This window comes from Filicampus tigris, chromosome 7 (assembly GCF_054856515.1).
Source record: "Filicampus tigris isolate MCC_2025a chromosome 7, RoL_Ftig_1.0, whole genome shotgun sequence".
NCBI classification, from domain to species: Eukaryota; Metazoa; Chordata; class Actinopteri; order Syngnathiformes; family Syngnathidae; genus Filicampus; species Filicampus tigris.
The window spans coordinates 20,430,717-20,446,083 of record NC_141223.1 but is presented as its reverse complement, the minus strand read 5'-3'; the positions used below and the strand labels follow the sequence as shown (position 1 = coordinate 20,446,083).

At 38.8% G+C, this 15,367-nt stretch overlaps 1 protein-coding gene across 2 annotated transcripts in view; it reads right to left on the bottom strand.

The window, feature by feature from the left end:
- Window positions 1-15,367, bottom strand: part of LOC147145110 (neprilysin-like) — a 64,345-nt gene that overhangs the window by 20,706 nt on the left and 28,272 nt on the right. Inside the window, exons 5-9 of one of the 2 annotated variants that reach the window (XM_086036370.1) lie at window positions 3,579-3,659; window positions 2,008-2,103; window positions 1,820-1,938; window positions 1,620-1,688; window positions 721-855 (exon numbers count right to left, since the gene is read on the bottom strand). In XM_086036370.1, coding sequence (XP_085892496.1) covers window positions 721-855; window positions 1,620-1,688; window positions 1,820-1,938; window positions 2,008-2,103; window positions 3,579-3,659 — 500 coding nt within the window. The remainder of the gene's footprint in view (window positions 1-720; window positions 856-1,619; window positions 1,689-1,819; window positions 1,939-2,007; window positions 2,104-3,578; window positions 3,660-15,367) is intronic. The other variant, XM_086036371.1, reaches the window with a different exon arrangement.

The window sequence follows — 15,367 nt, the reverse complement described above, 5'->3', positions numbered from 1 at the left end:
ACATAGACTAAAGGCAATGTAAAACATTAAACAAAGTGTGCATTATAATTTAAAGCTGGAGTATGTAACTGCTTGCAAGATTTGAAAGGCGCCAGGCCAAGGCATCTACATTGCTAGCATTGCTTGTTCATACTAGAGGATTGTCAAAAATGAAATGTTACCGGTTTTATATTTTTTTGGAATGTACAACAAATGAAAACAGAAGAGAGGTGACCAATTTACCTGATGATCCAATGGGAAAGAACAGACTGCTCTAAGAAACTTGCTATGGATTGCATACGTTTTACCAGGCGTTGGAGCAGTGAGATGGCTTTAAAGCTTCTGAGACGAGCGCTGAACTGCAGTTCACGACAGAACGACAGAAACCTTTCTTGCCTGCTCGCAATTTGCAACACTGCTCCAATATAAATGGGCAAACCACAAATGAGGGAATGGTGTCGATGGTGTCAAAGGCTGACTCCCTCACACATGTCCAAATGATGCCACGGAATAAATCGAAAAAGCAAGTGCACATTGACATTTGGGACACCCTGTATCACGGGGCAATTTTTGCCACTGCATTTAATTATTTAATTTTTTAAGACAGATAACTGGTTTTGAAGAGAAGTCAAAGAAAACATGGACAGCCGGATCTGACCCGATGGCCTTGAGTTTGACCCCTGCGAAGGAATATTATCTTACACTGTGACCCGCTGCCCGGAATGTGAGTGATGGACTTACCTCTGCGATGCCCCTCTCTAGCTCCATTAGCCGTGTCACTTCCTCTCTGATCAGCGTCTCATTGACAGACAGTCCTCGGTCTGTGCGGATCAGCTTCACCAGGTCAATTGCAAAGAGCTCGTAGAGCCGGCACGCCTGTCAAGTGATTGCATTCATGGCAAGCAGGAGTGAACGAGCGCTCTCATTGATTTACGTTCAACCGGCATGCACCAGACGGCGATCGTGCTGTGTGAATTACACGCAGAGAAAACACACGGCCAGTCACAAGCCGTGAATGTGGTCGATTGCATCTGTCTGAGTAGCGATCAGAAAAGTAAGAAAATAAAAAGATGACCACAAGTCAAAAAGAGCAAAGCGTGTCAGTGCTAATCACACACATATGGTTTGGATTGAGACGTAACCAAATGTAATCAGCCTCTGTCATTAATGACATAATGGTAGCACTGGCAGTTATCTTCTTGTGACTTTTAGACAGAACTGACTGACTGATTGTCATCTCAACAGCTTTTGTGGCTTGACAAATTCTGATTGTGGCAGGCTAAGTCTGATTCATCAGAAATGCTCACACGATTTCCAGGATGTCTGAACGGTTTTGAAAAGTAAAATACCTGTAATTGTGATCAAGAAACTAGACATACATAACATGAAAATTAAAACTTACCGAACGACCGACCGAGATGAAGCCGTTTTATTGTTTTTCTTAAAATTGCAGCTTTTGCGATTTGAATATTGCAGTGTATGACACTGCAATGTCAATTTGATTTCCCTTAATTGATCAGCCCTGGTTTCTAGTGAGTCATGAAAGCCAGACTCATTGGCCAAATGGGAACATGGAGCTGTTTTTTTTAATGCGTATCAGTGAACACCATGATAAAAAGAAACAAAAACATTACACCCACCTCTTCGTTAGATCCATTACAAGCATGGTCACTTTTGGACCAGACGCCCAGGCTGTGCTGCTGCTCAAACTGCCGAAAAGAAGGCATTTTTATTTATAAAAAAAAAAAAAATGAAAGCAATCAGATCTTCGATTTGATATGGATGTGTGGATGGGGAGCGAGTCAATAGTCAGTGATTGCTTGAATTATTTCACACGTACATGAATGATGTGTGATTTGGAGTCCCGTTCATCAACATCAACGTACATGGAGACCAGGAGTAGATTTTGATACTTCACATTCAACTTAGCTAGGACATCCTCCACCCGCCATGCTTTACCTGAGCAAAAGAATATTGATAAGAACATGCGGATGGCACAAGAAGAGAACACAAGGAGTAGTACTTCACCATAGTCGGCATCCCAATTGTCCACAGCCATGGGCCACTCCAAGACATCAGGCAGTGTCATGAACAAAGGAGTGCCACCCTTTTGCTCAGTTAAACCTTTGGAAATAGCACTTAAATCAGTCCTATTTTAAAGGGAACTCAACCCAAACATATTTTTTTCTAGAATATGTTCTATACAGGGCCCACTAGTAGAAACATCCATCCATCCATCCATCCATTATCTATACCGCTTATCCTCACAAGGGTCACGGGGCGTGCTGGAGCCTATCCCAGCTGTCTTCGGGCAGTAGGCGGGGAAACCCTGAATTGGTTTCCAGCCAATCGCAGGGCACACAGAGACAAACATCCGCACTCACAATCACACCTAGGGGCAATTTAGAGAGTCCAATCAACCTACCATGCATGTTTTTGGAATGTGGGAGGAAACCGGAGCACCCGGAGAAAACCCACGCAGGCACGGGGAGAACATGCAAACTCCACACAGGGAGGCCGGAGCCGGGATCGAACCCGCGACCTCTGAACTGTGAGGCAGACGTGATAACCAGTCGACCACTGTGCCGCCTACTAGTAGAAACACTGCATTAAAATTACATTTGTGGGAATGAGTAAAGCAGCAAAATCTAGCCATCTCAGGGGTCGACCATTTTGTTACTTCTGTCAACTGAAAATGACATCACAGATGCTCAAGGCTCAGGTAACGACAAAGCACGGCTCAGCTTCAGAAAACAGCTGAGGTGCGATTGGTCGTTACCTGAGCCCTGAGCAACTGTGATGTCATTTTCAGTTGACAGAAGTGACAAAATGGCCGCCCCCACAGATGGCTAAAAACGTGTGGATTAAGTCTTATTCCACAAACGCAACATTAACCAGAATGCCTTGTTTCAACTAGTGGGCTTGCATAGAACATATTCTTGAGAAAAATATGTTTGGGTTGACTTCACCTTTAGGAATCATTTGAGAGTATGTACAACACTATTGCTGTTCATCTACCGCGACCCCACTACATCGAAGATTTTTTTTGCAGAATGTATCTTCTTATAAATCATGGATATGCCTCTACTATCACAGATGTTTTTTGAAACGGGCTTGTACAGTATTGTTAATTAAGATTTAGAATTATAGAATTTAGAATAGTGTCAGGGTTTCAAAGCAGGGTTTTAAACTAGGATTAGGGTTTCAAAGCAGGACTCAAACCTGGGTTAAGTTTTGAAATTAAGGTTTCAAACCAGGGGTTTGCAGAGGTACAGCACACACCTGAGGTGGGGAGGGGGGCATCCAAAGCACAAAACCTGGCGGCCAAAGTTTTGCGGGGTAAACCCGTTGCAAATAAGGGCATGTTGAAGGAGCATTCTGGTGTGCTCGATGAGCATAATTACACTCACCGGTATATCTTTTGTTAATCTTTCTATGCCAGCGACATAAGTGGCTGCTGAACCATCAGTTAACTCTTTAATGCCTTTGTTTATAAATTGATTTAATTACGGTCAATGACAGTGCTTTGTCCTAATGGGTCTCCTTAATGGGGAAAAAAAAAGAAAAACATTTAGGATAGTTGTTGATGTCTCACTCACTGTCATTGGTGCAGGACTTGTAGAGGGTCTTTGCCTTGCTGAGAGCTTCTGCTTCTCCCTCCACATTTTTTTCAAGAACACCTATTGAAAGAAAAATAAATACTGAGGCAAAACAAGGTTACAGTAGACAATGTGCGACAATCTGTAAATGATAGTTTGAATGATATTTGGGATATTTTGAGCTTCAGGTAAAAATGCGATAAAATATCCATCCACCTATTCAGCTGTTTCCAATAAACTGCAAAAAAGTGGGTTCAAAAAGAGAGAAAAAGTAATTAAATTTGGAATGTAAATGTTATGTAAGCAGAATAAATTATCTGCCAATAGAACGTGTAAATTTCACTTGTCAAGCTGTCTTAAAACACCCACAAAAAACCCACTACCAATGTTTTAAAATTTCTCTATTTATACTACATGAACTTATAGAATTTATTTGACTACTATTCAATAACAAGTTACAAGCTATACCTTTTTTTTACCATTTTTTTACCCCCCAAAAAAATTCTTGAAGCAAGTGGAAGACTCCTACACAAAAACTGTCTGTTAACAATAAGTTTTGAAGTTTCTTTTTTTTTCCAGACATTTTTTTTTCCAGTTAAGAGAGAATTCTCTTACCTTGCTGACAGTTTGAGCTGTCACTTCAGGCTTCCTGGAGGAAGGAAAGGTAAGATAATTCTCTCTTTAATGGAAAAAAATATTGTCTGAAAAAAAAAAAATAAACTTGAATTCTATTTTAAAGAAGAAGACAAGATGAATGTTCTAACGCTGTCTGGTAAGAATATAGTTGTGCAGGCTAAGAACAAGTATATATATTTTTTGATTTGATACTCCTGTATGAGCTTGGTTAAGTTTTAGTTCCGCCTTAGCCTATCAGGATTGACAATACTAATAAATGTAAACATTTGAATTTTATATCACTAATAACGTTTTGGATGATTACAATTCAAAACGGCAAGCAAAAGAGAAGTCAAAGGGCAACAATTTTGTATCATCACCGCTTGAATTATGCCCTGCCCATATTTTACACCTGACTTTTAGGCCATATGAAGGCTAGTTAGCTTAGCTTAGGATACATGGTCTTTGTAGGAGGTCTGCTTGGAAAAAGTGAGTGCTAATAAATAGTTTGGTGTTACCCAGGAGGTTGAGCATAGTTTTAACAGCCTAAAGGGTACCCCAATGCATGTACTCCTGTGTTATGTATATCACTGGCCAAAACCTTGTAACCCCAAAAATGGCAAGTTTGCTCAACCATTTGCATTGCCTCATGAAAGAGCGCAAGCCATTTGCAAGACTTTAGATTGGTCAGTAATATGCAAAAATAACACGCACGCATGGACTATTTTTCTTTTTTTCAAATACGAAATTCACCAAAATGTGACTTAAAGGGACGGTGGGGCGGGATGACCATGTTTTCACTAACAAGTTCATTTTATATATTTTTTGATCATGAAAATGAAAAGAGTTGCCATTTTCTATTTTATCCATTCATTTTGGAGAAATTAGGAAATAAGTGACTCCATGAATAACGCCCCTTGTTAATGAGCAGAATGGCCGCGCCCCATACCGTTCTATCCTTTTTCGGCCGGAGTCACGGGAGGAACAGATTCCAAACTCTCCATTGTACTTTCATTGCTTATAATGTCCAAAAACGGCGATCAATTGGCACCAAAATGTATGTGGACATCTCTACAAATGCCCACTTCAACATATCAAAAGGATTAACCTCTCCGTGGCTGATTTATATGAAAATGAGGAAATGGGGAAGTGAGCAGTGCTACTTAGCTTTATGCTGGGAAGAGCGCACACTGCTTCTTTGCTTAAAAAAAAAAACACTGCTTCTTTGCTGATCACGGTTAGGACGGGCGAGGCATTAAACACCAGTCAGGATATTTCCAGAGAGTGAAGTGGGACATGCACATTTATTTGTATGACGATTGAGCCCAGTTTTTCGACCGACAGCACGCCCAATATCAATGAGTAGTGACAGGGCACATAAAGTTTTATTTCATCTGGTTGTAGCCTACTTAAAAAAAAAGTCGATGTCTATTTAAGTCCTCCTATTATTCATGAAATTGAAGCCAAATTTAAATTATCCAATAATGCCAACTCTTTTGGAGTTCCATTATCATTTTATTGCATGCGGCGCATGCAGTCAGTGGTCAACTTGAATTAAAAGGTTTATTTCACTTAACAATTTCAAATAGACTGACTTTTGCTACTCAATCACAGCATACAGCGTGGCATGTTAGCAATATTTGTTTATAATATACTAGTGCATGCTGGGTGTAGCATTAAGTACTCTGTTTTCCACAGAAATGTTTTTTTTCTTAGTCATGGTTCTCCTACCGGGAGTCAAATATGTCAATAAAATCTTGGTGCCACGTGTCGCACATCGAGACTTGTGATGCATATTTTGAGTGACAAAAAACATTTTGTTAAAATTTAATTTTAATGTTATAAGCAGAGCTGGGCAGACCGACTACGTGACGGACCGGTCGGCCTATCCGCCTATGACGGACGCCCATTTTGTAGGCGATAGAAGGGAAACCTTAAAAATGAGTCAAACTAAGCATAGTCGGAAGCCCTTTTTTTCCCCCATCTATGGAATCGTCTATTTTTGCCCAAGTGCAGATACGCAGGAAGAATACTTTCCCTACTGACTTGGTAATCAGCAATTGCATTTGTCATTTTTTTACAAAGAATAATGAAAATATGCCTGTGAGTAATAGTCAGGTTATCTGTCAACTTGTGTTGAGGTACCGTTTGTGTTCCGATGTCACGACAACAACAATGCTATTTGTTAGCCCTTTTCTGGCATTAAGCTAAACAGCCAAAGCTAAGTGGTTGTTCTAAAACGACTAGTTGCATCTCTAAAAACTCGGGGACCGGGTCACTCATATCCCAAGGCATCACTATTAGTAACATTTCCAACTAGATTTTGCTGAGGCCACAGTTCCGAGTTCCCTAAAAGACGTGAACTTTTGAAGAACAATACACAAGAGGACAGCCCGTCAATGACGCAGGCAAGTGACAGGACAGAACAGAACATTACTTACATCACACTGAGGCCGCCTCAGTGTGCAACCGCCGGCGACGTCTTGGGTGCGCGGGAAAGCGGACGAGAAGCTGCATCCACAAATCGTTTCTTAAAGCGTGTCATTTATCCACCCTGCACTCATTTGCCTTAGCAGCACCGAAAACACTTTAAATTGAATTCAATATCCAATCAAAAGGTTAATTATTTCCTTTTGCTTTACGCTTGCAAGCCTCCGGTGGACTTCCCCTACTCATTCCATTTTCATTTGCACTATTTATGTGCCCGTTAAATGTTAATGAAGAGGGTGCCTTTGCGGGGCGCTCGCAGCTAAAGGGCACACATCGTGTGTGTGATCGGATTAGCGAGTGCCTTGACGCAAGTGTTTAACTACAGCAAGGCTGTACTATAACTCCAACACGCACACATACATCTTATCCTTTTGAGTGTGCTTTTATCTGAGAATGGATTTTATGTTTGTTTAAGGAATCCTGTCTGCTTGAAGCAAAGCATTTCCCGCATGGCTCACCATTAGGAGTAACCTGGATGACCTTAAATGACACTTGCCTGAGTTTCACGGGCATTTTGTCGTGGGATGAATGATTTTTAAGAAGAATATGATTTGTTTCAGCAAACAGCACACAAAACAATACTCCGGCACCTTGCCTTGCTTGGAGCCAAGCCTAAATACTACCACTGATGATTGGAGACAGGTGGTCGGGCTGATTGCAGGTGCTGAGGCGGAGAGACCCCGCCCATGCTCAACTATTTTAGACTGAGAGAACAGATGAAGAGGCCACAACACAGGGCATGACAGAATTAATATGAAAGACAGCATGTTCATCTACTTCAATTAGAGTTGTTAACCTCCTAAACACTTTGACTTGCTTTTTATTTTCAATGCATTTATAATAATATAATGGGAGTCAATTATATTTCACTACTGTATATAATTCTTTATCCATGGCGTGTTTTGTCAAAAGCATGACAGTTACAGAAAACTAGGAACTGTTTTACATTGTGAATGAAACATGCACAACCTGTCTCCTTTAAGGGTCTCAAATCAAAACAGTTACGTTTCTCCTCGACTTAAAATATTTGTCAAGTGTCAGCATAACAGCTCATTAAAGTGCATCGGTTCCATCACAGCATGAATAGTTTATGTCGCAGGCAATTATCATTGAACCCTGAGCGTCCCTCATCCGTAAATGACGCTTTTACGTGTATTGTTGCTTTTAGAAGATGTGAAGTATTTGGTAAAATGGCTGCCTAGTGTCAAGGTGACGATGGGTCTGAAGCCTGAAGTGTGGATTTGCTCCAATTCGGCTCTCGTTGTTTTGTATTCATAGCAAAGAGGAAAACATTGATTTTGGAGTGTTCGCAGGGTTATAAAATGTCCTGCGTTGTAGCCAGTACAGTGTTGGCTGAAAGCCGCGAGCACAAGGGAAGGTTATATATGACCCTCTAAAAAATATGCCACTAAAGCAATATTTGTCAGCATCAACATGGCTTTATTTCCAGGCTTTGACTGGTCTCATACAATCATGCGGATATAGCTGGATATAGCCAACGGCCTGTGAGTTTGACATGGAAAATATAAATGATGATGTGCACTTTGACAGCTCTCACTAAAAGAGAAATATCATGCGTCAGATTTTTTTTTACGCAATTTTCATGAGTTTTCCTTGTAATATTTCTGCTGTGGTGAGAAGCAACCAAGTCCAAATACTTCAAGTAGATTTATTTAAGGTATCGGTAGTTCACTGTACTCTCTATTTAATTGACCCTCTGTTTGCTAACGCAGACAAATTCACTGTTCCCAATTTGTCTATAAAACACTCAGTGGCACGACCCCACCCTATCTACGCTCTCTGCTCACCATGCATACCATCACCCGCACTCTCGGTGTATGCATAGTTAAGTTAAGCCTGGGCAAGTACACTGTAAATACACAGCTTGTACAATATTTTGGCAGGGCTCATTTAAGTTGGAAAACTTTAAACAAAAATTATTGACATTTATGACAACAATGTTAGTTAGCAGAACAAAACAAGCAAATTGTTTACTCAAACACAATTTGCTGATTTGGTGTTAGGTATACCTTTACGGCACAATTTGTTCTGTTATTTCTTTGTTGCGAAATGTGGGAAAGACAATTTTTACAACAGCAAAACTTAAAATATCATGTTGACTTGCCCAACTTAAAATGTTATCGAAGTTTGTTGCCGTGAAATTTTGAGTCCCATCACCTGTTTTTTTTTGTTTTTTTAACAGTGTAGTGGTGGCCATGCACTGAAAAAAAAGATCCTTTGGATTTATTTAATTCGAACATGTACATTGGTTCCACGTGATTAAAATGTGGTAAGACAATATAATTTTGCTGTGTTTTCTTCATGCATGAACAAATTATATATGTTAGTTTGACACATTTTAAACGTATGCAACCGAAAGGCCAGTATCGGTACTTTTTTTCTGTTTGGAGAGCCATACTTTCAGAAATAAAATCATCTCTCAGTCATTTATTTTTAAGGGTAATGTTTGAAGTTGAAATGATGTTAATGAGTGTTTTGGGAACATGTATCTTTTATTTTTTTTTGCAATTTGTGCCAGAGCTCAGTCCCTGTGCAAGCAATTAAAAAGTTAATTTCCCACAATATGTCCCCTTAAAGACTGCACAACGCTACCCTGGCATAAAGCGGAGATGAAAAGTACTGTTTTTCAGATGACAAATTAGAATCCGCCCTTTCCTCACCTCGCCCGTTGCAGTTGCCACATTGGTACTTTTGTACTTAATGGCCACGCGCTGAGAGGTTAACAGTCACAGTGCCTCCAGCCTCAATCATTACCGGCCTTTTAACATGTGGGTGGAGAACAATGCGAGGCATTTACAAGCAAGGCACTTTGCTGTGCTGCAGCTTCCAGCTCTGAACTGGCCAGGTGTTCTTACAAGCACCAGCACAGCAAGCAAGGCATGTGACCAGCAGCAAATGGTTCACAGGCAGACGTCAGTAGATAAAAATACATTATTTTACAAAGATCAAACTATTTATAATTTTTTATAGTTAAGATAAGATAAGATAAGAAGGCCTTTTTTGATCGCACAGTGGGGACATTTTCAGTGTTACAGCAGCAAAGATATAGGTCACACAGAGACGGCGGCATAATGTGGCCATTAATGTATGACATTAACGGCAAACATTCAGAATCAAACCTATGTAAATATACGCAGTAACTATGTATATATACACCTATTCATAATAATGATTAAGGATACTTTATATGTCTGAAAATGTGCTCACTTTATTTAAACCAGCTACACTAATAATGGGTGTTTTAATTGATATCCCTTTGGCAAGATCAAACTACGTGATAGCCATTTATTCTACTCTAAGGTCTTCTTATAAAATATGGTGTTATAAACTATATTATACTATATCATTAATAAAATATTCATAAACACTTTGGCAACATTTTCAACAATAAATGTAGGCTCAATGTTGGCAAACTTAAACTGCTTTCAAACATTATGGCTATCAATGCTACAATTAAATGAGCTTATTTGTGTTTATTGGTTACAGAAACTCATTTATTAATAATGTATTATAAACTGTTCGTAAATCATAATTAAACATTGCACTTAGAAACACGTTTGACAATAAGCAGGCTAATCATTGAGCTTACCATAATAGTTACCTGTTTTACAATAAAACTGGCTTATAATGTGCTTATGTGACTGAATTATTAATCATTGCAGTATATTCATAAATCATTAATAAACATAAATAAGATGAGTAGGCTCAAGGACAGTTATCACTTCTACAGTAAGGGTGTGCTAATGAAATGTTTGTTAATCATGCAACTGTTGTTCCTAAAAATATTTTAAACTATCATTAATAACCTGCATAATAATTAGTTTTATGATTTAGTTTTTACCTAAATGTAGTCTCGGTATTTGGCTGAATGGAACGACACTGACACTTTATGGTACTTAAAGTGGAAATCAACCCAAACATATTTTTTTCAAGAAAATGTTCTATGCAGGCCAACTAGTTGAAGCACGGCATTCTGGTTAATATATTTTTATTTATTTATTTTTTTTATTCTGGTTGATATTGTGTTCATGGAATATGAGTTAAGAAGCTAAATACACTCGTTTTTAGCCACAAAACGGATGCCCCCAGAGATGGCTAAATACGGGTGGATTAACTCTTATTTCACAAACGCAAAATTCATCAAAATGCCTTGTTTCAACTAGTGAGCCTGTGATTTTTTAACAGTAAATTTAGTCAAACTTTTTGGTTAAGTGAAATTATTATTATTATTGACACTTTATGTTTATCATATTTGACAATAAGGGTGCACAATTAATGGGTTCATTGTTTATATTACTTATTAAGTTATAAACCATTTATAAAGCAATAATAAACTACCTACAACTGTTTGTGTATGACATTTTACGGTGATCTGTTCTATCAAGTGTCCACTCGAACCTCCACTATGGCAATTTTAAAAAAGTGTAAGACATCATTATTTTATAACAAGTAACAACCATTAACAGCTAGCAAACGAACATAGCAGTGGCGCAAGGTGGGCTCACAATTTGGCAAGCAAATAGGGTCACGCTCATAAATTTCAATAAACTTATCAACAATGAATTTTTAAAGCATTTGTTAAGTGTTCATAAGGGAATCCTGTATTTGTTGATGCATATGCTAGAATTTGAGTTAAGAAGAGGTTCTTTGCCAATTTCCACACACGAAAATAAACATGAACGTGTGTGTATAGATCACATCTGCTGAGGCCGACAGCGTGACGGAATGATACTTGTGATGTGGCTTTGAGCTGCTGATGAGCTGAATCTATGGTAGAAATACAATACATGTAAAGTACGGCCATGATTTCAACACACTTCACTGGGCTGGTGTGGGTCCTTATTTTTTCTCCCACCGGTTTTATTTCACCACAGGCTGACAGCAAATATGAAAAATACACAATTTAAGACAGGCCATATGTGTAAATGAGCAACTAATATTACTCGAACGAGACCTGTGTTGAGCAATGTTTACTTTCGCTTATTCCCTTCCTTCCCCGTGTGATTTTATGTGTGTTAAGGCAGCCATGCAGAGAAGAGAAACTGATTATGTTTGTTTGTTATGATAACAAAATCCTTAACGAGTTAATGTGCACCATTTGTTCACATTTACTACACTAAGCAAACTGGCCTTTTGAGCCGTTACATCTCATCCAGCAGCAGATTAGTGACCGGGAGCAGAAGCTGGAGTTTCATTTGAGCACTTTAGTAATGACACTTTACAAATCATCAATACGTGCTGTCACCACTAAAAGCGCCCTCAGAGAAAAGGACGGAAGCATTAAAATTGTCTGCAGTAATGTCCTTAAAATGCATATAAATGTTATGCGGAGTTATATATAGAGGTCGTGGGTTCGATCCCGGCTCCGGTCTCCCTGTGTGGAGTTTGCATATTGTCCCCGTGCCTGCGTGGGTTTTCTCCGGGTACTCCCACATTCCAAAAACATGCATGGTAAGTTGATTGGACTGTCTAAATTGCCCCTAGGTGTGATTGTGAGTGCGGATGTTCGTCTTTGTGTGCCCTGCGATTGGCCGGCAACCGATTCAGGGTGTCAGGGATAGGCTCTAGCACGCCCCGCTACCCTTGTGAGGATAAGCAGTATAGATAATGGATATATATATATATATATATATATATATATATATATATATATATATATACACATATATATATACAGATATACAGTGGGGGATACCACCAAGTGAAGCGTGACTCCGCCCCCCAAAAAATCTCTCATTATATTATATACGGGGTCCACTGACTGATGAATCGACATGCCGTTTTAACCAGCTGAAAGATTCACACTGCAGGTCTCAAGGCTCAATTTGTTTTTTGGGGCTGAAATCTGTTTTGTTTTTTTTAATTTTGTGTAAGCGTTCACATTACAAATTAAATTCAACCTCTGTCTGTCTAGTGTGTGAACATATGCGTCCCCAAATTGACTCGCTTGCACAAAAGAAGAGATGACGTCACTCGCAACGTAATATTTATGGAAGTAAATGTGGTCCAGCATGTAGGCCCGGGCCACGGACCTATAGTTTTATTATCTCATATCTACAGAGGACTGATTCAGGAAGAGGTAGAAATACAATATTTTGGAGAAATAAGGCGATCTCAGTTCATGGAGACATCACTAAAGATGACGTCATGTCATTGCCGTCTACGTGGCTACTTACTATCACCACAAATGTCCACTTTATGCTTAATGTTTCAAGTGGGATTAAATTAAAGTTAAATGTAAAACCAATACCATTACTCAAAACAATTCAGCCGTTTCATGGACAATCAAGCAGTCTGTGTTCCCGTCCGTGCCGAACGCATGATGACGTCAATGATGGATATACAGTATGCGACCTGGCCATTGAGACTGCAGTCGCATTGCAAACAAATCCGATATGTATCCCACTTAGGACCACATATGAAAGCGAACCAGGTCAGATTTGAAAAAATTGGAATTGAGCCGTTCAGACTGTCATACAAAAATCAGATATGCGCAAAAAAAATCTGATCCGGGTCGCATTCCCCTGTGGTGTGAACCAAGTCCAAAAATCAGATACAGAAAAACTGAATTGCTAGGACTGATGGGAGGCCCAAAAAAACAATCTATTTTTGCTGATTGTTTTTTGTTTTTTTATACAAAATCAATCACATTACAACTTTAGACAAAGACAATGACATTTGCCCCCTCCAAGAAAAAAAAAAACGGCAATAAATCAGCCTATATTTGCCAACTTTCTGTTGTAAAGTTAAACAATACTAAAGGACAAGGTCTGTAAAACAATCAAATGTTCTGTCTGTAATTCATATCTTTATTGTTTTAAATGTTCAGGGACCAAAAAATAAGTTATTTTATTCAGTATATATATTTTCACCATTTGTATTCCAATATCGGCTGCTGAAAGGGTTATGACACCGCAACTGGTATTATTCGTTATCACGTCTATGGTATCTTTTTTTTTTTTTTTTTTAGCATCAAGATAAAAGGACGTATCTAAAGCAAAGCTATATGTCTGTTTCAAAGTTCTAACTGTTACAATTAAAAAAACTACTACCTGTAAGAGGCAATGTTTTAAGTAATAGTTCTGAATTCCTAACTTTAAAATAGTGTGCGTTACATTCATTTGTATTAGTACCCACATATTTTCCCTTCACCTATAGACATCTTTTGGTCATCTTCAGTCATATTTTATTTATGAAAATCCAGTTGGACTTTATAAGTTCCACTGAAATGTTCATTCAGAAATGGACTGAATTTCATCTGTTGAAGGCATTAACCCCCCTGTTCCTCCAAACACACACATTAAAATACTACCAGAGAGAATTTTAATACGGATGTTTATGTGATAGATGTAATCACCCAATCTGTAAAATACCACACAAGGTTGTGTTTTAGATAATCTGTCTCCCTCAAGGCTGTCCAGATTGCATAGTTAAACTGCGACGAGACATGCTTTGCCTTTTCCTTCTGAATAAACTGTAGGATTTCACAAGTGATAATCTTAGCTACAATGCCTTCAGTAACAGTTTCTGCCACTGAAAGTCAAAGTTAACAATTTGATTGAACTCAAACAAATGTTAGCGGTTCTAGTAGGCTTTTCCTGACATATTCTTTTGCTTAGCAGAAGCTTGAAGGTGTTATGGTAACACTGACTGCTATTTTTGAAGTGTTCATATTGGTCCCAGTTTCAACTGAAGAAAAACAGCCTCGTGACACTGACACCACCTTGCTTCACAGATGTTCTTTTGGTGATGTGCCGTGTTATGTTGTCGCCAAACATACCTTTTCAAATTACGGACAATGAGTTTAACCTTGGTTTCATTGCACCACCAAATCTCCCAAACACGTGGGAAAATGTGTGATGCTTTGTAATTGCTAAAGCTAACAACAACACTAATCACAGAGGAACACATTTTTTTGTGCCTTGAGATTTCAGACACGCCAGAAATTCATCCAAACATCGTAAGCCTGATTGGAAGCTGGCAATCTCTGCTCGTCTCTTCATCAAGACGAAAGGAAAACTGAAAGAATCTGTTCCAAAGCTAAACTATCATAAAACCGCTCTTCACTGTACAGCAGAAGTATAGGATAAATCCTTCAAATATGTGCAAGTCACAGGTAGGCCTGTGACTTGGCCAAGTTAACATGGGGGGGAATCAAGTAAGTCATATCCCCACTAAATGTCAAGGATGTTGAGTCAATTCATCACTTGGGTTAAACAAGATGGTTAAGTAAGAAGTAAGTGATGTCATACAAGCATGCTCAGTCACAACATATTGGAATGTATAATAATGTTCTTTCACTGAACATAACACAAAAGTCCAAGAACACTTAAAAAGTTAAATGACCAACGACTCAAGAGTGTGAAATAATATTATACGGAACAGTACATACTATAATATTCAGAAGAATACTTGGGTTGATTTTTCTAAAATTTGCATGAGTGTTTACACTGTTTGATAATAAATATTATAAAGGGAGGGAGTATAAAGGGAGTAAACATAATTATTGTGTGTCTAGGTGTGTGTGTGTGTGGGTGTGCGCGGGTGCGTGTGTGTTTCTTTCTAGATATTCGCTTTATGAAGCTCCTGACCATTTACTTTCATTCGGATAACGGTGGACCTGACACATTAAATATGAAGCCCACACTGACATAGCATCGCAT